The sequence below is a fragment of the Eschscholzia californica genome, unplaced genomic scaffold (genome assembly GCF_041429995.1).
Source record: "Eschscholzia californica isolate CP2 unplaced genomic scaffold, dmEscCali1.0.p SCAF_1, whole genome shotgun sequence".
In the NCBI taxonomy this organism is placed as follows: Eukaryota; Viridiplantae; Streptophyta; class Magnoliopsida; order Ranunculales; family Papaveraceae; genus Eschscholzia; species Eschscholzia californica.
The window spans coordinates 17,830,890-17,857,153 of NW_028238198.1; the positions used below are offsets into that span (position 1 = coordinate 17,830,890).

General features: G+C 39.0%; 2 protein-coding genes and 1 long non-coding RNA gene across 3 annotated transcripts in view; 1 reads left to right on the top strand and 2 right to left on the bottom strand.

The window, feature by feature from the left end:
• LOC147564761 (uncharacterized) overlaps window positions 1–26,264 on the bottom strand; it is a 99,545-nt gene that overhangs the window by 27,897 nt on the left and 45,384 nt on the right. The gene's annotated exons all lie outside the window — the stretch shown is intronic.
• On the top strand, window positions 5,748–8,932 carry LOC147564765 (peroxidase 7-like). The gene is made up of 3 exons (XM_086666171.1): window positions 5,748–7,509; window positions 7,693–8,035; window positions 8,233–8,932. The coding sequence occupies exons 1-3, from the start codon at window positions 7,117–7,119 to the stop codon at window positions 8,634–8,636; spliced, it is 1,140 nt and encodes a 379-aa protein (XP_086522297.1). The 5' UTR covers window positions 5,748–7,116; the 3' UTR covers window positions 8,637–8,932.
• Window positions 19,929–24,962, bottom strand: LOC147564766 (uncharacterized). The gene is made up of 2 exons (XM_086649869.1): window positions 23,487–24,962; window positions 19,929–20,010 (listed from the first exon to the last, which is right to left on the bottom strand). Exon 1 carries the CDS (start codon window positions 24,915–24,917, stop codon window positions 23,715–23,717), a length of 1,203 nt encoding a protein of 400 aa, XP_086505995.1. The 5' UTR covers window positions 24,918–24,962; the 3' UTR covers window positions 19,929–20,010; window positions 23,487–23,714.

Here is a 26,264-nt window from a genome sequence, read left to right on the forward strand (position 1 = left end):
TTGCTCTTGGTAGCCACAATTATTTCACGCACGCCAAACACAATCTTTTTATTTTTGTCAATAATAGTAATTCTAAGGGGGTAAACTCAATTACCCATCACTAAGGGGGGTAAACTCAATCACCAATTAGTGACGAGGGGGTAAGCTCAAAAAACCCAAGAAGAAATCAAGGGTTTTACATGGAGGGAAGGACCTATCTGCAAAATAGGGGTCTAATTCTAAATACCTAACAAGATGTGATAAGATCAAATTATTTGTAAATAGCAAAAAGTGTATCTACAAATAATCAGCCCTCTAAATAGCTTTTAGGAGCTCTGCAAATAGCAACAACCTCTTTTAGTCATTCATCTATTGACCTTTGTCCATCATGAGATCTCTCTCTTTTTTTTTGTTGAAAGGATCAGATCTCTCTCTCTAATAGAAAATACATTGAACTTGTTATAGGTATTAGTTGGTTGCGGACTAAGGTACCGTTTGTTTTTTTCAATTTGAATTAGTTTTATGTGTAGTTTCATTTGTTTTGCATGCTTTTATCATAAGATCTTAAAACAAACATATGTATCAAGTGCATATATTTTCAGCTTATAAAACAAGTCTTAATTTGACCAATAAGAGTTGTTAAAAGGTCTGAATTCATTACATATGTAAACACTCAAAATATACATGTAAATGACACAGAGTTTGGTTCAGATTTCGGACTTCCGAAAAAATAAACAACACCTAAGGTTTATGGGTGCCCTTAGCACAAAATTACTTACCACTTAAACCTCCAGTCATTTGAAATGAAATGATAAGGGTGACTTCTGGTTGAAGGTAGGGAAATTTTAACTGCACTCACCATTTGTTATATACACCCACATCAAAGGTAATTTTTGTTAAAGTCAAAGGAGATGTGTGTGGCAGGTAAAAGTGGTAAGTGTATATAACATTTCTATTGAAGGTATGCTGTAGACGATTTGAGAAGGGGTTGTCGACTAGAGGCACCTCCTTACCACTCATCTCCTCACCTCACCATTTCCTAATAAATACCCTTATACCCATTGTATATGAACTTGCATCTTTCTCTCCTCTTTACTTATACTTTGAATTATCTCTTAATTATTTAGGTCGCAAGAGGATACTAATATTTCAATCTTTTTTCTTCGCCAGCTGTTAATAAATTAGAACGAGTCCCCAGCTAAATGAGGAGTCGTTACGTTATTCCTCCATCCAGATCGAATAAACTAAACTGTTACTCCATTCGCTTTTCGACATCAATGTCGATGAAAGGTATAGTTTCATTCTTATTTCCAGGCGTCTAAACTCTCTAGACATGAATTTACAGCTCTAGACATAATTGGAAAGAATTACATGAAGCGGGTCGTGGAAGCACTATTAACTTTAAAACATAAACGACTTCTGAATACTATTTCTGAAGGGAATAATGTGGACGAAATGTTACAAACTCAACTTTATGTTACTTACGGTGTTACGCGCATGATGACCTGAAGTCAGAATATTTGTGGAAGGACCATTAACCTTATAGAATATATTGAAAGATAAGTATGATCACCAGAAGATGACCATCATTCCAAAAGTACTCCGTAATGCTTTTGTGAATCTCCGATTACAGGATTTGTGTCAACTTCTGCATATAACTCTAACCTCTGTAAAATTGTTTCACGATTGAAAGTGGGCGGTGGTATCATTACTGATGAGCAAATGATTGACAAAACCTTGTGATGCAGGGGCACCCGGCATGGAGACTAATTCCATGACCGGACCCGGTCATGGTCCAATCGGCCAAAGAGAGAAGACTTAGAAAGTTCTTATTTTAGTATGTTTATTAATTAATTTTGGTTTAGGAGTTATGCTATTTTAATATTTCCAATTATTGGAAAGGTCCCGAGTTAGTCCAGTTATTTAGGCAAGTTGCAGTATTTAATTATTTAGGAATTCTAATTCAAGTCTATATAGGAAAGTCCAAAACCCTATAAGAGGGATATCTAGTTTGTCTATTATTTTCAGATTTGAGAGAAAAACCCCATTGAAGTTTTAATAAAGTTTATTATTTAGAGTTATTTGATCTTTAATTTCATTGTTCTTATTTAGTTATTTCATATCTTTAATTCCGCTGCGTTTCTACATCAAGTGGTATCTAGAGCCATAATTTTTTTTTTTTTTCTTCATCACTTTTATCATCATGGTTAATACTACTACTACTACACCAACTAAGGAGAAATCACCAACTTTCTCTTCTGAATGGGACAACATTAAAGAAGGGCTATCTGCAGGAAGAAAATTGGAAGAAGGGTTCAATGAGTACAAGAAGGAAACAACAGAAAAATTCGACAAAATCGATAAAAGATTCAATCAACTCAATGACTCAATCACCATCATCTCCAAACAACTTGAAGGTATGTGTAAAAACCAAACTCCACCTCCTACCACTATCACACATCAACCCTCACCACTAACGGGCACCACCACCACCACAACCACTCGGTTTCCCCCTCTAGGTTTCTCCTCCGAACCGACGACACCACTCTTCGGCCACACCATTAGCCACCCTCCACCGATTATAACACCACCCTTCACCACCTCCTATTCACCAGACACATTTTTTCCAACACCTAGCTACCCCCCTATACCCACTCTTCAACACCACCATCATTCTCCTTCCCCGAGCCGACGACAACACCACATCGACCACCACCCGAGAGCCACCTCTCGGCCGATCACAATACCCTCACCACTCCACAAACCAACAACCGAAACATCACCAACCTAACCCAACCAATTGGCCCTTTAGGAACCGTTACAACCCATCAAGACCCACGTACCCTTTACCCGTATAACCGATACCCATCATTCCCAACAAACCCAATCGAAACCAACCCACCGTACCATCAACATCACTACCAATACAACCCTCATACCGAAACACGATCAACCACCACACCTTTTGATCCGGTCACACCACCTTCACAACACCGTCGCCTCCTTGAAACCGAACCACACCACAACCTCCCTTTCCAACCCGACAACACTACCAACCAACGTCATCAAAACCACCCGGTCAACCGAAACCGAGACCACCTCTCCACCAATTCTCTAAACCGTGACCTTACTACCACTCTCACCCGTCCAACCAACATACAACAACGACAAACTTTGGGGGTACAAAGCAACCAAACCGAACGTGATCACTACATTCCACCCACCGACATCGAATCTCCAAATCCTAGTTCATCATACCGTATTCGAATGGAGGTACCTTCATATGATGGTTCGATTAATATTGAAGATTTCTTGGATTACGTCTCTAGACTTGAGATATTTTTTGATGTTATGCAAGTTGAAGGCCCTGAACAAGTACGTTGTGTAACTGGTTATTTATCTAAAACTGCTCTTACTTGGTGGAAACAGGAATCTGAGAATCGTCAATTATTAAACCTTCCACCTATTTCTTCATGGTTAGAATTGAAACCATTAATGTTCTCCCGTTTTCTCCCTCCGGATTATGAGAACCAACTATGTGTTGATTATTTACGTTGCCGCCAAGGAAGACGTTCCGTTGAGGAATATGCTTCGGAATTCCAAAGACTTATTACTAGACTTAATCTCCCAGATTCAGAGTCAATGAAAGTAGAAAAATTCAAGGACGGACTTCGTAATGATATTAAAGATTTGGTTAATTTGAGAGCTTTTAATTCGGTTTCTGAATGTATTAGTGTAGCTCGGTCTTTTGAATCTGATTCACGTTCAATTTTTCGAGGACATAGTACGAGAAATCAAACAGTCAGAACTCTACCAGATGAATTAGATCAATCAAAGCAGGCGGAAGACGGTACTAAATCACTAACAGAAAATCCTTATAAAAAGCCTCCACCAGTTAAGTGTTATCGTTGTTTTGAAACAGGCCACTATTCTAATGCTTGCCCCTCTCGCGGTAAAGCTAATTTGGTAGAAAAGAAAGCTGATTCGGATACAGATGAGGATCAATTTGAACGAATTAACACTATTCCCGACAAGGGTGATAGGGTTATGTTACTCACTCGACGAGTTCTTTTCACACCTTTCAAGAGGAATTTATCTCAACGAAAGAATTTGTTCGTTACACAGGGAACAGTACTGAATAAAGTTTGTACTATTGTGATTGACAATGGTTGTGTAGAGAATTTGATTTCTACTAAACTAGTCAATTTCTTGGGTATTCCTACAGTGATTAAATCAACACCATATAAAACAGCTTGGATTCAGTCCGGTACTACTACAAGAGTTGATCTTATGTGTACTATTAATCTTTCTATTGGTTCTTCTTATGTGTCTACAGTTAATTGTGATGTTACAGATATGGATTTATGCCACATCATATTAGGACGGCCATGGCAATCTGATGTTGATGCCACTTACCGTGGTCGTTCGAATGTTTATGAATTTCCATGGAAGAAGAAGATTGTGACATTATTACCAATTGAAGATGGATCGGAGGAACTACATTCTCTTCACAAACGGTTCGGGACGAACCTCTTGAGGGAAGAGGATGCTGATGCAGGGGCACCCGGCATGGAGACTAATTCCATGACCGGACCCGGTCATGGTCCAATCGGCCAAAGAGAGAAGACTTAGAAAGTTCTTATTTTAGTATGTTTATTAATTAATTTTGGTTTAGGAATTATGCTATTTTAATATTTCCAATAATTGGAAAGGTCCAGAGTTAGTCCAGTTATTTAGGCAAGTTGCAGTATTTAATTATTTAGGAATTCTAATTCAAGTCTATCTAGGAAAGTCCAAAACCCTATAAGAGGGATATCTAGTTTGTCTATTATTTTCAGATTTGAGAGAAAAACCCCATTGAAGTTTTAATAAAGTTTATTATTTAGAGTTATTTGATCTTTAATTTCATTGTTCTTATTTAGTTATTTCATATCTTTAATTCCGCTGCGTTTCTACATCACCTTGAGTCTGGTCAACGAACAAAACAACTAGTTGTTGTTGCACAACCATGAATCTCGACCAAATGGTATGCACTTGTGCCAGAAGCACATGCAATATTATGTGATGATCACGGAAGAAAACAAAATTACAAAGAGAAACGTGATTCCACAAGAAACCACTAACGTGCACCCCACACGAACAAATCAGAAAGAAATAACGACAAACCGTTTGCCACCAGAAGTGGAAAAAAGGACAAAATTTCTAAGAATAATGCAGCAAGAAAGCCTGACAAAGTACACGATTAGACTCATTCGTCTCTCAAAGTTCGTGAAGACGCATGTTATCATTGTGATTTGTTATTGCACATTTCGGAGGAATACGATCCCCCTGCATTCTCCAAAGCCAAACAATAATCTGATTTGTGATTCATGGGAATCACAACTATACCCCCACTATTCTTGCGCGGCAAACATGACTTTTGAAGTTAAAAAAACAAGATTGGCAGGTGACCCGTGCTTGGGTCATTCCCCATATATTTTGGTGTTTTCACGCCTTTTACCGGTGTGAAAGGACCAAAATGCATGTTGTCTTGTTCTCCACGTAGGCAAGACGGGGGTTACCAAGGGAGTTTAACAGCGGGTCATTAATTAATTTTGAAAAAAAAGGAAAGTGATTTAAGAAATAAAGTCGGTGAAGAATAAATTTGGAGAAACCCTACATCCTATGGTCTTCATTGATCAACTCCAAATGCAAGATCTAAGGGTCAGAAATTGGTCCGCTATTTACTTAAGCCTTAGGCTATTGGCTGGTTGTTTCACCGTCGAACTGCCAGAAAAGGCATTTTTCTGCCGCTAGATTTATCGGCCACGAGCTATAAGCGTTATTGTTCCCATTCTTTTACGAGTTCCTGCGGGCAGACTCTGGACACACCCGTTTTTCTTTCCCACCATTACCTCCCCCCACCTAACGAACGAATCCCTCGCTCCATTATTAGTACTTATTATTCAACTTCGTTACCTAACAACAACATCAAGATGCAGAATTGTAGATGAATGTGAGACAATGACTCTCATGGAGGCTATACAATGGGCGATTGCCTTTAAAGAAAAGAAGGTGGTCTTTCTTGGTGATTCAACTAATGGTGTGTTTGGATGGCGGAATCATGAATCCGCGGATTCATGAGTCCTTGGGATTCATGATTCCACGGATTCATGAATCAAAGTAATATTTTTTGGCTTGTTTGGCAACTAAGAATCCTATGATTTATTATTATTTGAGTATTTTTAAACGTCTTTAGAAAAAATATTTTAGAAAAAATATGATTTTTGAAAAAAACAATGATTTTGAAAAAAAATAATGATTTTGTAGAAGGAAATATTTTTTTGTTGATTTTTAGTTTGAAATTTAAGTTTATTAATCCAAAATCCTAGCAAATCCTAGGGGGTAGGGTGAGATTTTGGTCCAATACAAATTTTGGAATTAGGAATCCTTAGGATTCAAGAGTCCTAGGATTCTTGGTAGCCAAACAGACCAAGGATTCATGATTCCTACCAAATTCCACTTTTGATAAGAATCCTAGTTAGGAATCCTGCAACCAAACACACCATAATATCATTTTACATCTTCAAGGAGGATCCATGGACAAATCTCTCAGCTCATTGGACCTCATTCCATCTTTTGAAGAAGATACAACTTTTATGTGTTTGTTTTGGGTCTTCTTCTTTTTCTCATGTAAATTGATCCCTTAATAAGAAAAAAGACAAACTACCTAAGTAGTCAGGACCTTCAACAAAAAAAAAAAAGCTAAGTAGTCAGGGCAACACAATGCTTCCAAGTAGTGGAGCCATAAGTGTCATGTTGACTCTAGTTTTTTTTTTCTTTTGTTAAAAAAGTTGACTTGTAGAGGCATCTTTGCACTTCTCTTCTGTTCTAATACTTATATTGCAGATCTTCAAAAATAATAATAAAACTTCTTTACCTAGCTACGTGCTTGCATGTCAGCTCAATTATTCTAATCAATGTTATCTAAATAGTGCTTCTCACGTAATCTAACTTCTTCAATAATTAAACATCAAATTATTCCATCCGACTGCACCTCCATCTTCTATATTTTGGAGAGATAAAGATATAAATAGGAAAACAATAATTCGATTTGAGCAGAAAACTTCATTTCTAATACTACTCAAAAATAAAAACATGAAGTCTTTTACATCTCTCTCTTTTCTATTTGTGATTTTTGTTTTGCTAATCTCATCAGTGGTAGTCTTAGCAGCTAATTATAATCAAGAACATGATAATCATGGTCCTAAAAGTTACCATAATAAAGGAGGTGATGATGATGAAGGAGTCCAAGAAGACCCACTTGATCAATTGATCACTTCGATTCCGTCTATAGCCATACCAGAACCAACTACTTTTTTGCCTAACCTCGAAAGCTTTCTATCGTTGGATTATTATCGATCATCGCCTCAGAATAGCTGCCCGGATCTTGAAGCAATTATTCATAGGAAAGTATTTGCTTGGATAAAGAAGGATGAGACCATTGCAGCTAGCCTAATTCGATTGCATTTCCACGATTGTGCTGTCAGGGTAAGCACATTAGTTAGCTAATATAAAGTTACATTTTTTACTTTGTGCGTATTTGATTTTTTTTTCCTTATTTTCCCACTTTGATTTGTGTCTCTGACTCGTCTGAATATTGTGTCATAGACAGTCTGATGTTATCTTAACTCTTAAGCTTGCATTTAAATGGACAATGTTAAATATATTTAGGGATGTGATGCTTCAATTTTGCTAAATCACGAGGGAAGCGAAAGGAAGGCTCAAGCGAGCAAGACATTGAGAGGATTCGAACTGATAGATGAGATCAAAGCCGAAGTAGAGAAAAAGTGCCCCAAGATTGTGTCATGTGCAGACATACTCACAGCTGTTGCTCGTGACGCTACAATCGCTATTGGAGGTCCTTTCTGGGAGGTTGAGTTCGGTAGGAAAGATGGACGAGTATCTATTGCAAAGGAAGCCGACGAAGTTCCCAATGGCAGAGAAAGTGTCACCACTTTGATCGAATTCTTTCAAGCACGAGGCCTAAATGTTGTTGACTTGGTTATCCTCTCAGGTATATATATATACATGCCATTCATGGGCGCCTTGAGTCCAAAGCCGAATCAAAGGCCCCTTGTTTTGAATTCTGCATGTCACTTTAGGAATAATTCTAAATAAATTCATTATATGATTTAAGTTGTAGCTTAATAGCGCGAACTAATTCCAATTTTTTAGATAAAATAGTTGTTTAATAGTGTGATTGATGTTTAGGAGCGCACACGATTGGAAGGAGCGCATGTGGCATGATTCAATACAGGCTCTACAACTTCAACGGAACGGGCAAAGCAGATCCATCCATCGACGAAAGATACTTGAATTATCTAAAGAGAAAATGCAGAGTGCCGACAGAGTACGTGGATTTAGACGGAGAAACCCCTAAGAAGTTCGACTCAATGTTCTACACAAATCTGCAACATAAAATGGGATTACTATCAACAGATCAATTATTACACAGTGACTCAAGGACTGGACCTTTAGTTGATTCAATGGCAACTGAACCATGGCTTTTCCTTCAACAATTCTCTGTGTCAATGGTGAAGCTTGGTAACACTCAAGTGCTTACAGGCAAATCTGAAGGGGAGATCAGAACTACTTGCTCTTCTATCAACTATTAGAACTACTATATATATTTATATACTTCATACATCTTTGTGATCCTTTACTTTCTGGTATGCATTTTCAGTTTTTGAGTTGAATTGAGTTGTAAAATGTTAATTTGGTCGTTTTCGTTTTCAAGTTTGTTTCTTCTACTCATTTATAACAAGGGGGTTGAAACATATATAACTTGAAGCGATGTTTGTTCGGAAGAAAACATAAATCAATCATAAATATATACAGAGCCAAAAAAACATGTTTAGGTTTTTTATTACTCCCCTTTTGATTTTTTCTTATGATAAATTAACTGTAGAACGTTCATAACTCCGTTAGTCTAATCATTCCCAGGGCCGGTCCTGAGATTTTGGAGGCCCGAAGCGAGTTTTAAAAATAGGGCCTATACGCGTTTCACAAGAAAAAAAATTTGTACATCAGAACTTTTTGTGTTTTCTTTGCACATAATGTGAGATTTAAACATGAAACTTGTGTTCACAATTAATTTGCACTCTGAATTGAATGATTTGGTTGAGTTACTCGTAAATCGGCATGGGTTCGTGGAGAGCCCTTGTCGGTCTATGAACGACCTCACAATTAAGTGGTTCAGCGAATTCAGAATTCGGTGAATCAATATATTGTTTAGTATTTTTTTAAACCGAAAAAATATATATTAGATAATGATTCTCCAAAAAAATTAATAAGTTTCAACCTTCTTTTTTTGTGTTTAAGGGGATAGTGTTGATTGTGGTTTGATTGTGATTGTGGCCCTGGAGGTTTTATAATGGTGGTAGTTGTGGTGTTGAGGTTTAGTAATGGTAGTAGTCGTGGTTGTGATGGGGGTGGTAGTGGAGCTACAATAGTAGAGGTTTAGTGATTGTGGTGGTGGTAGTGGAGGTTTAGTAATCGTTGTGGTAGTAGAAGTGTCAACCGAAGTAATTTTTTTTTTCTAAATCTACAGTTTAATGGTGGTGGTGATGATAGAGATAGTGATAGAGGTTTAATAACCGTGGGTGTTGTAGTGGAGGTACAATGTGGAGGTTTAGTAGTTGTGGTGGTGGTAGAAATCAACTAAAGTAGAAAAGAAAAATTAATAAGAAAAAAATTGCTTATGCTTGAGATTGAACATGGGTTGTTTGGACTGCTTAAAATGTTTTCTACCAATTGAGCTGATGTTAATTTCTTGTCAAGTTTGATCATTATTTGTATAAAAATACAAAAAATCGGGGCCCTTTCGATTCTTAATTTTTTACCTTTCGTGAGGCCCTTTGGCCTTGGGGGCCCGAAGCGAGGCTTTGCTCGCTTGCTCCTCAGGGCCGGCCCTGATCATTCCGAAACTCCGCAGGCTGAAAGGAAATCGTCTTCTCTACATTTTACCCAGAGATGTCCATTTCCCAAGTCGGCTTCCAAAAATCTTTACAGGCCAATTTCTATAATGTGTGCAAATGACTACCAAATTTACATTTTTTTTCTTTTCCCCTAGGACGTAAATCAAACGATCAAATAAACAAGAAAAACATAAATACAAAGAGTTTTCCTTATTTTCATATTTGTCTCCTACTATGTAACGTTCATCACTTCGTTTGAATTATGAGTTCGACAATAAGAACAAATAGTAACCATTGCAGAACGCTAATGTATGCGATCATACCAACACCAATGCACTTGATTGGCACACTTGAAAAGGTGAGAATCCTAGGGGAGGAATCAAGTAGTACCCAACAAGGCCGGGGTTGATGAACAAGGATAGCTTGCTCAGTTTAGTGGTCGGATGTTATCCACAAAAGCGAAGATAGAACTAAAGCTATATGTGAAGTTATAGAACTTGAATATTCTAATCAACCAAGAGCAAGATGAGAACGAGAGAGAAAGAGAAGATAACCGAGAGAGATTAAGATACAATTAACTTTGCTTATTGATATTGGTTTACATTATGGGTATAGGAATACATGAGTCCCAAATATAATACAATTAGTTACCCTAATACAAATAATTAGGAGGTGGAATACAAATAATTAGAAGGAGGTGGAGATCGGCCTTATGGTCGGTTGCATGGCCGAACACTAACGGCTCGGGTCCATGACCTCTAATGCTCCCTGATGGGTCATGAAAATGTCCCATCAGAGTCGTTTAATTTAGTCGAGTTAGTCGATTTCGAGTCTTTATTATAATAAAATGGTTGGTTTTCTTGATTAGGTGTCTTTTGGAGAGTTAGGTGTGAAAAACGGTTAAAAACGAGGAAAAAATGCATGAAGGGTATTTTGGTCATTTGGAGTCAAGGACAATCTGGTAATTTGGCCAAGGTCAGTGCGTGGTTGAAAAGTAGAGGTCGAGACGAGTCCGTAGGAGAAAACGGAAGTCAAATCGGAGTCCGGACGAAGGAATAAATCAAGGTCAAAGTTTTGTCAAAGAGGGTTGACTTGCGGGACAGTGTCGGGAACAGACTTGGCACGCGGTACACCAAGGAACAGGTGGCGCGTTCCGGAGGTCGTTGCATCTAATTCAGTGTTCTCGCTAAGCAACAAAATAGGACCCTTAGCGCATGATCCGATGCATCCCGTTGCAGCTTAACTCGGTAATCCCAGTCCCACGTTCTAATCTTATCCGTCCGCTTCCGCGTGTCCCAGATCGACGGCTGCTGAGCGTCCTTCTCAATTGATGCTTCTGTGTAGCCCGTAGCAACTTAACTCCGTGCACCCGGAAGCAACCTTTTAATCTCAGCCGGTCGTTCCCGCGTTTTCAAGATCTACGGCTGCTGTGAGTCCCGACCCTTATTCTTATCCCGTGTTACCCGAAGCCTCCTAATTAAACTACTCCCGGACACGTGGCCATATACCGTCCCTCCAGATCCGCGCCTCCTCAGATCTAACGGTCACTAGCTGCTGCCGTTCGCCCATTCATTAGCTGAGAAGCACTCTAGTGCCGAGAATTCCAAACCCTAACCCCAGGAAACCCTAGCCGCCATTACACTTGTGTAATTTTAGGGTTTCTCATTTTAAACCCCTTTAATTCCCAAAATAACCCCTTCTTTTCATACTTTCTACCGATTTAACCAACCAAAACCAAAACCCACCTATAAATAAGTCCCTTTCTCCTCCATTAAAACCTAGACTTCAACAACCCTCTCAAATGGCTTCCTTACCTAATTTCTAAGCCACTTCTCTTTCTATCTTCTAACCCTAATCCTCCATTCTTTTCTTCTACTTCTTCTCACCTATTTCTTTCTCTCTTTTCTTCTTACTCAATCCCTCTTCTATTAAATCCATCTTTTTCTATCTTCTTCTCTACCACTATTCTTTCTACCATTAATAGTCATCTCCTTTCTTCCATATTCTTCCACCATTTCTAACCCTCTTCATCTCTTCTTTCCAACTTCTTTCTAGATCTACTTTCTTCCTTCTCTTTCTTTTTCTTATTTGGGTGGCAATAAAATAGCTATTACTTGGATTCCTTGGAGTAACATTCTTGAGCATAAATGGAGCAAATCTTGGACAAATTGGAGATACATGGGGATATGGAATTTGAGCATTCTTGGTGATTTCTTTCCATTAATTTCTTAGTATTTTCATTTATTTTACAATGTCAATGGATGTTATTCTAGATTCCATGTATAGTTAATTAAGCAATCTAAGGTTGTGAATGAAACCCATTTTGGATCTTTATAATACTTGTTCTTGATTAATTAAATCCTTTGATGTGCTTCAATGCCTATTGATTGTCATTTCATGTTGATTCTATAACCTTATTATCATTCATGTATTATAATTAGATATTTCATGCTTTTATTGATTTATTAGATGAGATATGCCTTTTAGATCTTGAATGATAGTGTAGGAAATTAGTTTTATATGGTAGTCAATCATACATTCTTAATTATAAAATTGTTTTATCTAGAATATCATCCGGAATCCAAATAGTTCATTATATTGGATCCCGAGTAAATACAAAAGAGATTTAAGTGATTAAGTGCTTGTTTTATAAAGTGAAATTATGTGGTGGATTTTATAACCTTAGATATTCTCTCACCTCTCTTAGATAGTTTAGTTAGTTTCACTTGTTTTCTTATTTCTTACTAATCAATCATCAAACTTACAAAGTGGGGTGTGTGTGTTAGTTTAAGTTAGCTATTGGCATTTTGATTATTGGGCTAAACTCGCCGTCAATATCCGAAGTTACCCACCTATCTCTTGGGACGATATTCGATCTTATTTTCAATACTATAACTTGACCCCGTATACTTGCGGGAATAGACCTATTTTTAGGCCCATCACTCCCCCTCAAGTTGGAGAGGGAAGGGGAAGGACTCCCAACTTGCAAGTAATCCTCTTAAAAACATCTGCGCCAAGTGGTTTGGTGAATATGTCAGCAAGTTGTTCGTTGGATGGCGTGAAACGAGGCTCAATTAACTTGATCCTAATCCTCTCGCGAACCAAGTGACAGTTGATCTCAATATGTTTGGTGCGTTCATGAAACACCGGGTTGTTAGCAATATGGAGGGTAACACAGTTGTCACAATGGACTTCCATAGGAGAAGGGTGAGGGACACCGAAGTCTTTAAGTAGATATTGAAGCCATTGGAGTTCACAAGTCAGTGAAGCCAATGCTCTATATTCAGCTTCATCGGAAGATCGAACAACAATACTTTGTTTCTTGGATTTCCAAGAGAGAGAGAGTTGGACCTTTGAAAAGTAATATATCCCGTAGTGGAACGACGGGATGACGGGCAACCAGCCTAATCAGAATCGCAGAACCCAGATACGACTGCGGGACTGGTGGCCGAGAGAAAAAGACCATTGTCAACAGAACCTTTGAGATTACGAAGGACCCTATGAGCGGCATCGAGATGCGAGGAAGTTGGTGACTGCAAGAACTGCCTCAAATAATTTACCGAAAAAGTAATATCCGTCCGAGTCACCATGAGATAGAGAAAACGGTCTATAAGGCGGCGATAAATAGAGGGATTAGGAAAGGGATCCTTAGTGGAATTGTGAAGGTTAACCTTCTGTTCTATGGGAAAGGGAGAAAGTTTTTAACCAATGAGGCCAGAATCGGCGATAATGTCAAGTGTATATTTTCTTTGACTTAGAAAGATTCCTTGAGAGGAACGGGAAACTTCAATACCCAAAAAGTATTGTAAACGACCTAGATCTCTGAGAGAGAAAGTCTTACGAAGAAGAGACTTTAAATGAGAAATAGTTGAATCATCGGTACCAGTGATGATAATGTCATCAACATAGACAAGGACGTAGAGAGACACATTCTTAGATGTATAGGTGAACAAGGAGTAGTAGGCAAGGGACTGAACGAATCCATGCCGAGGTAGTGTGGAAGAAAATTTTGTGAACCGTTGACGAGAGGCTTTTAGACCATAAAGGGATTTGTTTAAACGACAAACAAGTTGCTTCCCCTTTCGCAAAAATCCCGGAGGTGGTCTCATAAAAACCTCCTCATCTAGATCGCCTTGAAGAAAGGCGTTGTTGACATCCAGTTGGTGAAGAGACCAACCCTTAATGGAGGCAAGGGAGAGAAGGACACAGACAAAGACTAATTTTGCAACGGGAGCAAAAATGTCATGATAATCAAGCCCTTCGATTTGGGTGTACCCTTTTGCCATGAGGCGGGCCTTGTAACGTTCGATTGAACCATCAGAAGGATACTTAATCTTGTACACCCTTTTGGAGCCAATGGGGCGCTTTTTTGGCGGTAAGGGAACAAGAGACTAGGTATTATTAGATTCCAGAGCCTTGATCTCGGCTACCATGGCATCACGCCAATGCGAAGATTCCATGGCTTCAGTGAAGGAGGAGGCCAGTATTAGAAAGCACAGAATCGATAAACAATCTGTGAGACGGAGATATAATGACAGAGAAAACTTGACGTCCGATTTAACCGAAGAAGAGCAAATATACTCCGAAAGATGCTTCGGAGGAGCACAGGTACGGGTCGGACATCCCTGCTGTTCCTTGGGGACCGAAACCGGTGCTGGTAAAGTCGGGGTGCCCGCAGAATCCAACGGACAACTATTACTGTCAGGTCCTCTAGGGGCACCCACAGACTGAGGCATCGGTGAGCTGGGAACAACAACATCGATGGGTGAATCAGACTGACCAACAGGGTCAGTCGGAGAAGAAGATCCTTTTGTCGTAGCAACGGCGACCTAACGGTCAATGACGTCATCGTCGGGACGACAGGAGGTGAACAAGCCGTCGTCAAAGATGGAAATAGACGGAGAGGGTGCACGAGTGGTCGGTAAACGAGAGTGAAGACCGGTCATCGGGAAAGTATCTTCCTTGAAAACAACATCACGTGTAGTGATGATACGATTGGTAGAAAGATTAAGAACCATGTATCCCTTTTGACCGTGAGGATAACCAAAGAATACGCCGACAAAAGCCCGAGAGTCAACTTTAGTTTTAGTGGATGTGAGTTTAGCATAACACAAACATCCAAAAATACGAAGATGAGACAAATTAGGTGGAGAACCAAGTAATTTCTCATTAGGAGACACACCGTCTAAAATCGGTGTTGGGAGATTATTAATAAGATAAACGGAAGTGAGGACACATTCCCCCCAGAAAGAGAGAAGTAGTTGTGCCTGAAGATGAAGAGAGTGTGCCACCTCAAGGATGTGGCGATATTTTCTCTCAACAACGTCGTTTTGTTGAAGAGTATGGGTACAACTTCGTTGATGAAGGATCCCATTATCAGAAAAAAAAAAAATTTGTGTGAATTTTGAGTTGAGGAATTCCATTCCATCATCAGAACGAAATATCTTCGTTATTCCCAAAAAGAAGTGGGGTGATGTGAATTTTGAGTTGAGAAATTTTAGGAAGGAACCATCAACAAAACCTAGTTTATCTTTGGCACGAAGTGCCATTTTCATACCACGAGACCAAGATGCATAATTATCCCCAGAAAGAAGTGGGGTGATGAGAATGGTGGTGGGTGAATCCGAGTGATGCACATCAAAAGGTGCATTAAGTTGAGTAGTAGTAGCAGCAGAGTTAACGCCATTGATACATGATATCGTTTCTCAAAAAATAACTTGGCTCTGATACCATGTGAAGTTATAGAACTTGAATATTCTAATACACCCAGAGCAAGATGAGAACGAGAGAGAAAGAGAAGATAACCAAGAGAGATTAAGATACAATTAACTTAGCTTATTGATATTGGTTTACAATGTGGGTATATATAGAAAACATGAGTCCTAAATATAATCTATTAGTAACCGTAATACAAATAATTAGAAGGAGGTGGAATACAAATAATTAGAATGAGGTGAAATACAAATAACTAGAAGGAGGTGGAGACCGACATTATGGTCGGTTTCATGGCCTTGGACGTGTGCATGGCCGAACCCTAACAGGTCGGGTCCATGACCTCTAATACTATACACCTAAATGACAAATGTTGAAAGTATCTTGAACATAGGTCTTTTGGAGGATAATATCTAATGAGTGCTTATCTTTTGACACTGACATATCCTCTGACACATAAAGGTTCATGTGTCTAAAGTCGATCTTTGGCTCTAACTCGCCTTCTACATCATTGATGTTGTGATCATCAAGAATTCTCTAGCTGAGACAATTTATCCCTCCTTAGCTATTCACTCGTCTCCTCTACTGTTCCCTCAAAGCTGGTACCGGGGATTAGATACCTTAACATCAAAGAAGGTATCGAGATTATAGCCCCTGACGCGTGAAGGAATCATCGTACCATTATGACATTATAGGCTAAGGGGACGTGACTTCTAACCTTACCTCTCTTTTGTACATTATTTTCACTTGGAGTATATTAAGTCTTCTACTTTGATCTGATTGTTGTTGAATCCTAGCAGAGGGGAAGATTGCGACTTCAAGAACTGGTACTGATTTACAACTTACCGAAACAATCCTAGGTCATGATCTCTGACGAGCTACTGCAATCAATAATATTCTTTGCACAAACCAATTAGCGGCATACGCTTATGTGACCAATGGGTCATCATAAGGGGTAATCAGACTGAATAAAAAAATCATCAAAGAAGATGATTCGTGGAGTCTCAATTATCGTCTTCATGATTAGGGAGCTCAGGCTTCCTTAACATATATTTTCCCGAGCATGATTGGAGGTTCATCCTGTTGTTGGTCTTCTCACAATGGTGAGGACGGCCCTTTGTTGGCAGACAAAGTGCCATTAGAAATGTTCTTCTTACCAGCGTTGTTCAAGTAGGCACAATAAACAGAGATATCCTTTGACATTCAGACCTGCTTGTTGGAGTTTTGCCTTGGCAACTACACCATCCTCTGCTTCCAAGGTTTCAACCGCTCGTGAGGCAAAGGTTTGTATTAGCCATAGTCAACCTCATCTTCGTATATCGATTTATTTGGTCTGCCCTGCTTTCTCCTTGTATTTTGTGGATCCTCTCATCTTATATAATCGAGGATTGCACTTTAATCTTGAGCTCTTCTAGAGTGTGAGGTTGCGGATCCTCTCATCTGTTTGTCATTCATAGACAACTTTACGTCCCTCCTTCTTGCAGTAGACGTTGCCTCTTTGTTTTTCTTCTGAAAGTCTTTCTACCTCTTTTTGCCTTTCCCTCTTATCTCTTATCTTTCGTAGTTTCCCCGTTCTATCAGATTTTCTCGATATCCTCTAGGTCACCATCACTAATGGTGAAGGGAGCAACCAGGGGAATTGGTGTGGCAAACAGATTTCGTACCAGGATTAAGGAGGCTTTTTCCTATTCTCGGCCTCCCTCTGTCTTCTTAAGTAATATAACTCTTGATGTACCTTCAAGAGGGTTGTCTGCATCCTAGCCAAAGTGTCCACGTGATCACGTTACTTTTCCTTTATTAGCAGGGCTATTTCTTCTACTAGATCTCTGTTTACGGACATGGTGACAACACATTCGAGTGCCCAAGTGTTCTTTGGTGCTGGATTTGTAATAATGAAAGTGTGGGGTTGCCAATTTACAATCCCTTCCTCTAGCGCCAAAGTGATGTCGGAAAGTGGCGTTCCAGGAAATTGTCCCAAAATATTATCCTTGTTACTTTTGATTTGATTGTTCCTATTTGTTATCGATAACTGAATGGGGGTACCGACAAAGACACTCTGACACTCAAGTCAGCTAATTGTAGTAGGTTGAAGGTCAATAAGAAGCTAAGGGTAATGATTAATTGGATCCCTTTTCAGGGCAAACCTGTCTCGTTTATATAGGCTTGTATGACAATTGTAAGTCACCGACTTAATGGAGGTCACGTGGAAGGGTCGTTAATGGAATCTTTCTGATAATAGTCGATATGGTTGTATCTCTATATATGGAAAGCGGATATTCGATACTATCTGGCCATTCGCGTAACTGACATTTCTTTCAGATCGAAAAGAGCTAAAAGTGTCGAGTATAGTGTTGCAGGTCTCCTGTTCCAGGGCTTATGGTGCAGAGACGACTGAGATCCATGTTTTCTTGGCATTTGAGTCATGACAGAGTTCAAGGTGCGTAAGAGACTTATGCCGACCTCCCGTCTTAGTCTCTAGTGGCAGAGCTCTTTCAGGTCCACCCCTCTGGTTGTTTTGTCAAAGTTCCCCTAGTGCGTTTTCAGGGATCCGACGCGTGCCGCACTAGTCAGTCGGTTGGCTTCTTGACTGGTCGAGTCTAACCAATATTTGGATCCGCAGTTGTCATTATGCCATATTTGGTCGTTACTACTGTCCTACTATTTCTACCAATCTACACCAAACAAAGGCTTGTTCAACAACCAATTCCAAGGTTGCCTCGATGAAAAGTGTATCAAAGATTTTCTGCATGAAGTTGTTTTCCAAATTGAACTTTCGGTTTAATCCCCATTCAATTTGTGCAACGGAAATAAAGTAAGACAATCAAAAGAGAAAGGAAATCCAGAGGAAGAGAAATCTAACTCTAAAGAAGAAATCAATATTATCATAGATTTGTTCCTAATGTTAATATAGTTTCCCAATATTTGTTCAAGTTATTGTTGGAATCAGAGCCGATTTTGGCTCAACCCGACTCGTCAAACTCAAAAACCGAATACAGCAGTGCGTTCGTCTCGTCGAGCTCTTCCAGTTAGAGCCAAGAATCACTCGAATCCGATTCCGGATGAATGAGAAATTCAAGTTTAAAGTTTGTACGAAGATCGGTTGAAATAGGGATTAAAGTGTCAAACCGGACAAGTCGGATTAGGGGGCATTTGAGCGAAGAGAACGCTTTCAAATCTGAACGGTGGGCGTTCCTTCCGCGGGATTGCGCTAGATCGGACGGTCGCACATTTAGATTGTCGGGACAACTTCGGGTTTCGCCCAGAAGCGTTGGATCTATCAAGATCCAACGACCCGCGTTAGTCCCGAGTTGGGCACCAAGTGGGATTAGCCAATCTTTTAATCTGGCCATTGTTTTCTTGATCTGTTGGGACAAATTCGGGCTGTATCTTGCTCCATCATACGGTGGGCGTTCCACCCGAGTTTTTGAGCCAAATCCAACGTCCCATATCTTAACCGACTCTAAACTTGATTCTGACTTCACGTTTAGTCCCTAGTTCCGAACAGATATGTCCTTATAATCCAACAGACACATGTATCCATTCAACTCCTATATAAACAACCCAAAACCATTCCATTTGATATCAATTCATTCTCTTCTCTTCTTCTCTTCCATTCTAACAATTAGAGGTTCTGGTTTGTCTAGAATATCTAATTAGGAAGTAATTCTAGAGGTTCTGGTTTGACTAGAATATCTAGAAAAGGAAGAAAGAAGTTTCGAGTGAAGTTTGAATCTCCGGAACATCAATTCAATTAATTCTCTTCTTCTCTTCCCTTCTAACAATTAGAGGTTCTGGTTTGACTAGAATATCTAGAAAAAGAAGAAAGAAGTTTCGAGTGAAGTTTGAAATTCCGAAGCATCTAGAAGATCATCCGCATTAGTCCAAGAGCTCATAATACTTACAAAGGTTCGTCCGCTTTCAGAATAAAGAAGTACCATCTTAAAACTCTGAAAGGAAAGTCGTTGTATCCCGAAGGCATACACCCTAACGTTTGGTACTGTTACGGGGGTGTAAAATGTCTTAAGGAAAGAGAATTTATTCTTGCCTCGACTACATTAACACCTATCTCGGTTAGTCCGAAAGAAGAAATATTGATAAATCATTATTCTTTAAATAGTCTATCTCTCTATAAGTTAGAGAAAGGAAACTCTGTCTGAATTAAGCCGAGACAGAGAGTAATCGACTTCTCGATTGATAACCAGAGAAACAACAGTTATTACACAAATTAACGACGTTCTCTTAAAAAGTCGAATTTCCAAAATAAGTGACACAAATGTAGATGGAGATGGAGGGAGTGTATGTTTTCATATTTTATGGGATACCTACATTACAATATGATGCAAGGTGAATCAGATTCATACTGATGTAGAACGCAGCGGAAATAAAGAAGACGATAAAATAAACGAAGAACGATTAAAAGAAAGATTAAAATAACTCTAAAACTGATAAACTTTATAAAACTCAAGGGGATTTTCTCTTCAACATGAAAATAAAAGACAGACTAGACCTCCTTTTATAGGATATCATACTTTCCTAGTTAGACTCAAACTGGACTTTCCTGAATAATGGATATACTGAAATACTGCAACTTCCTAAATAGATAGACTCAAACTAGACTTTCCCAATTAATGGAAATACTGAAATAATGTAACTTCCTAAACCTAGATTCAATACGAATCACACTAAAACTGGGACTTTCCTAAATCTAATCATTATGGCCGATTGGCCTACGTGGCCGTTAGGCCACGGCAAAAAGCGTCCACGCCAGGTGCCCCTGCATCTGCTTCCCCTTCTCCCACGAGGTTCGTCCCGAACCGTTTCGACGAAGAAATTAATTTGATGCACCCACATACGATGAACTCTATCATGGCGATCCGTAATTCCCACTTTGCACGAAAGGTGTCCGAAATCCGAAGAATAGAGAATGGGACTAAGTTACCAACTATAAACTGAAACCCATGATGCGGCGATTCTCGCAGAATCGATATCAGTGAAGAAAAGTCCAATAAATTTCTACATCTTCCATCATCTTGAAATTTGATGAAGAAGCTTGCAAATACTATATTTTCCTCTACCAAAAAATTAGCCTTCAAATTCATCATCCAATCATCACGAGAAGAGCCAAAAAAGGTTGCAAGGCATCGTAAAATTTCTCGAAGATGAACAATCATACTTTCTGTTATATGTTGCATGACCTCACCTCTCAACTTGGCTTGATTGGTTGCTTTAGGTTGAACCTTTTGAGTTAGGTAAGAAAAGTATTCATGCCCCGGAATGCCAACGAAGTTTTTGAAATTTGCATTAAAAGGTAGCAACCCAAATCTATTAAGTTCAAGTTGAACTTTATCAAAAACTTCTTTCTTGAAATCCTTAATGCCCTTGAAAACTTCTTCTCTAGATCTTGATGCAATAAGAACCCTAGTGTTACCTTCAACAATACCTTGAACAAATTCTTTAACAGGAATTGAGTGGCCATTAGCACTAGGATGAATTTGTCTATAATTTATGAGACTTTCTTGATCTTCGACTTGAGGTCGGATGGTAAAGATTGCAAGTAAGACTAAAGTAACTATTTCAGAATGCATAGCAAGAATGCCGAAAGTGTAGTTGATAGGAGAGGAGTGGTGATGGTCACAGTTGTGGTCGTTTCGGAGAAAATCAAACAATGCTACCATGCTATCTTTCTCATGAATCATCTTCGAAGATAGGTATTTGTTGTGAAACTGTATACCGTTGCCAATGGATTTTGCAAGTGTGGTTGTTGGGAAGGAAGGATTGAAGGGCTCAAAGTCTAACTCAAGCATGAAAGAATCATTAGAACTCCCATTAACAAGTTCCTTGAATTCCAAATATTCAGAAGTAGTGAGTTTCTCTGTGATTAGAGCCTTCACATTCATACGTATATATTCCCAAACTCCCGGCATTGGACGAATAGCAAGTGCAACCCATGGAGGTAAAACTAATGCCTCTTGAGTGGCTCGTAACACTTCTCCGAACACCCCCTCACTTAGCTTATTCTTATCTACTTCTAGTATTGCTTCAAACTCAGCTAACAAAGGCCAACCAATATGGATGTAGAGATCCTCTAAATCGAATGAAAGAGTCTCGGCAACATGACGCATAATAGATTGAACAAGCTTGTTCTTATTAAACCTTCCCTCACAAGTCTGAATATCTTCTTCCGCAACTCTTCGCTTACGAAGATCGACATAACCTTTTTCTTTACCAACCGTAAGAACCATAACAGGTTCTTGACGTCTTACCTGGAACAAGCTACTCACGCTACGAATATGACAACGAGAGAGTGTAGAAAACAAAATCATACAATCAAAATTAACGCAAGGAGAGAGATATAAGCACCCATATTTGCTTTATTCTTCACTTGAATCATAACCAGAATGTTTCTAGAACATAGAATATCAACTGACTTTGGTTTATCAAGAATGGACTCACCTTCGCAAAACGATTCGAAAAGCTTCCGTACACTGTCTCGCTTAGGACCAACCTCTTCTTTGCTTTCGTTATGTTCGACTTTCTCTTCTTCTACGTCGAAGGAAGATTCATCTTCTTCTACTGCAGTTTCAACTTCTTCGAAATCGTCTTTGTCTTCTTCGGAGTATGGTTCAGCAACCTCAAGCTCATCTTTTTCATGCTCTTCCGAATCTTCTTCTTCTTTTATTAGTTCTTCATGGTTGATGGAAATAAGAGGCTTCTCCAATCCAGCCAAAGATTGACTAGATTGAAGCGTCCAATCATCATTATCCAAGTATTGAGATGAGAGGTTAATCGTGTATGGAGGTAAACCGTTTGGATTACTTGTATCCAACTGAAGTGCATCAATTTGATGTTGATGGAGAGTTGGTTGTGTTGGTGGTGTAGAATAGTAAAGAGAAGATGGTGGTATTGGTGGTGGAGGTGCCGAAGATGGTAAAAGAGGTTGTGAATAATAATAGTACGGGGGTGGTGGTGTTGTTTCCGGTGTTTGATAGTAATAAGATGGAGGTGATGGTGTATAACACACTAGTGGTGGTGGTGACGGTTGGTATGGACAAGGAGACGGTTGTGTTGGATAATAGTTCGATTGGAGCGTTTCTAGACAAAAAGACGGTTGTGGTGGCGGTGGTGGTGAATACGGTGGTGGTGAATACGGTGGTGGTGGTGTATAATAAGATGGGGGTTGTGATGGGTTTTCTCGTACGGTTTCTCCCGGATTTCAATGATAATCGTACGAATCTTTTTTCGCATACAAACATGATGCGCATAAGCATCGATTCGTTATCCCTTGATGAGTATAATCCGATTGATTATAATCTTCTTGAGGAATAGAATACGATTGATGCTGATTTAATTGGTCTGGAAAAAAATTACCGGAATCATTAGCCCAAAACTTTGGTGGCTCTGAATACCACATGATGTAGAACGCAGCGGAAATAAAGAAGACGATAAAATAAACGAAGAACGATTAAAAGAAAGATTAAAATAACTCTAAAACTGATAAACTTTATAAAACTCAAGGGGATTTTCTCTTCAACATGAAAATAAAAGACAGACTAGACCTCCTTTTATAGGATATCATACTTTCCTAGTTAGACTCAAACTGGACTTTCCTGAAAAATGGATATACTGAAATACTGCAACTTCCTAATTAGATAGACTCAAACTAGACTTTCCCAATTAATGGAAATACTGAAATAATGTAACTTCCTAAACCTAGATTCAATACGAATCACACTAAAACTGGGAGTTTCCTAAATCTAATCATTATGGCCGATTGGCCTACGTGGCCGTTAGGCCACGGCAAAAAGCGTCCACGCCGGGTGCCCCTGCCTCACATACACTGAAAATCATCAATAATCTAATTCTTTCAATATATAACAAAGTAAGCATTTAGCGGTGCGGTTGTATACGAAAGAGGAAAGCTCCTTCAAAGGACCTCCGGTCATACTTCACCCCATTTTCTAACAAATAGATTTCACATCTTAAGATCAATAAAATACAATAGAACTTAAAATCGGCCACCTAGATTCTACCACTTATACTGACTTTCAAAAAAAGTATGTATAGCTAGGCCCCTTGTGCTTCTAAGAACGCATTGAACTCTTCCCTAGCCTTGCGCAATCGAGGCGTAATGCAAGAAGCTGGTGGGTTCGATATTGAAAACCTAACATGACGAGGAGTAGTCGATGATTCACACGAGTTCCTTGTCTGATCTCTTCTCGACGCGCTATTCTTCAGAACTCCCTTTATCTCTCTTTCGAAAACAAAAGCAGATGCAACTGGTGTATCTGTATCCCCTGAGGGTTGAATCAACTCTAACGGTAGATCGTAATAACGTGTAGAACCGACATGGTGATTACCGGTACTTGTAATTATGCCAGGGGTTGACCATGACCCACATTCAAATTGCTCCAAGGAAACTGTCCTTGATATGACATTTCTTGTTGCCATTATCTCTTCTTGTTCTTGTCCTTCTTTCTTTCCCTGTCTAATTCGTTTTCCCTTGCGAAATCCAGGCAAGTACAAGCATAATACACCACATTTGAAATTATCATTATAAGTATTTACCATTTCTCTACTCTTCTGCTTAGGATCATTTGCCTCATCACTAATAGTCCTTCCGTCTTCCACATGTACTTTGTTCCGGTTCTTACTTTTCCCACCACTCAATACCGTATTAGAATAAATATCGAGTTTATCGGTTGGCGAAGATGCCCTCCCGTCACCACATGACTTACTTCTAGCCAAATTACTATTATTAGTTAAGTTGGCGGGTTGTATTGTGAGAGGAGAAACAATTGAAGAACGTTGGCGAGCAAGAGAACTGATTGAATGTCGAAGATTAGGAGGACATTGGTTTCTCCAATTTTTGTTGCATTCAGCCAAAGGAGGAGGACCAGATTTAGGCGATGACGCTGCTGAACTTGGGAGACTACTACTCAACAACTTGTTATTAGCTTTCGAAGTTCGTATAGGCAATAACAGTGGTGGATAATTCAAGACGAGTTTTGAATTTGACGCGTTCTGTTCATAAACTGAAGCAATATCGCCTTCTGCAGCTGTCTTTGTAGTTGGAACTGATTCTAAAACTGAAATGGGGTCAACTGATATTTCTTTCGTAACCGTGAAGGGTTTTGAACTGATGTGATCGGGTATAGTATTGTTGTTTTCTTCTTTCTCGTCTACAAACTCCGGTAAGAACCCTCTCTTTTCTTCTTGTTGAGTGGGAGAAATTGATGGATTTGCTGAAGTTGCCATTGCTACAGACATTTTTTTTATTGTATTCGTCCAAATAACGAATAAACGCAGATGAAATGATTCTGGAGTTTGTTCTGTTGTTGAAATATTTATTTGGAGAATTGAAAGAAGAAAAAGAAAGACATGTCTACCATGATTTCAAACAACTTATTTAGTGATCCCCATGATCAAAAATAACCTTTTAAGTGGAACCCTATATAAAGACTTGTTTATTTGGTATGGGTAAGGGCGTTTACTTCCTGTTTTTATGTTATGCTTTGTTTGACTATTAAGAAATGCTATACAATAACTCACCACTCAAATAAAAATTGATTGCACAATATGTATCTTTAGGTTTAAATAACTGAAAAACATTAATCTGTGTGTGAACAAATATAAATATCAGTTTATTAGGTTTTAGGTGTGGAAAACCATTCACTTCAATATGTATTTATACGAATAAGAGTTTGTACAATAAAGAAATGGAAAATAGTTGTTCAGGTCAAAAAATTATTCATAATAACTAAATAAACAAGGTCGGGACTTTGGGGGATAAAGAAAAATTTCAGGGGCTTAAAGAATTAGTCAATAAACATTGATTTATAGGGCATATTCTTCTTTTCATCTAAAAATTGACTTGATCAAACATTGCCCCCCCCCCCCCCCCCAAATTTTCCTCTTCTCTCTCTAGTTCTCTTACTTACTATTTCTCCCACTGTCTCGCATTATCACTCTCCCGCTCTCTCTCTCTCTCACTATTTCTTTCGCTCTCACTGACCATCTCTCTGTCGTTCTTACTCTAAATCTCTTTCTCTTTCATTGTAGATCACTCTCATCTCTCGATGTAGACATATCTCTATGTAGATTAGTTCCTCTTTCTCTCTCTCTTTAGTCTCTTTTACTCCCTCTCTCTCTTGCGGTCTGTATAAAATCTCTCTGTGGAGATCACAAAGTTCATGACCACTAAATGTTTTGTGGTCACAGAACGTTTTGTGGCTCGAAATGGTCAACCACGAGATGCTCGAAGTGTTTCGCCGGAACAATGTCTGTGTGTGTGTGAGAGAGAAAAAAAACAATGAAAGATCGATCAAGAAACAATAAGAGATTAAGCAAGAAAAAGTGAGAGATCGAGAGACATAGATAGTGAGAGCAATAGAGAGAGATAGTGAGAGAGAGAAGGACATACTGAGATAGGGTAACAGTGAGTAAGAGAGGAACAGAGAGGAGAGAGAAGAGGTGGCAATGGTGGTGGTGGGAAGTTGTAGTGGTGAAGGTGACAGAGAAGATGAAGATTAAGGGGCAATGTTTGATCAAGTTAATTTTTGGGTTAATAAATAATATGCCCCCCGAAAATGTACAAAAAAAATATGGATTCCATTG

Bases quoted from the DNA above. Each gene is read 5' to 3' on its own strand.
- LOC147564765 (XM_086666171.1), top strand. From the start codon at position 7,117: ATGAAGTCTTTTACATCTCTCTCTTTTCTATTTGTGATTTTTGTTTTG. The intron at 7,510-7,692 runs GTAAGCACATTA...AAATATATTTAG, and splicing joins TCCACGATTGTGCTGTCAGG to GGATGTGATGCTTCAATTTT. The intron at 8,036-8,232 runs GTATATATATAT...ATTGATGTTTAG, and splicing joins TGACTTGGTTATCCTCTCAG to GAGCGCACACGATTGGAAGG.
- LOC147564766 (XM_086649869.1), bottom strand. From the start codon at position 24,917: ATGTCTGTAGCAATGGCAACTTCAGCAAATCCATCAATTTCTCCCACT.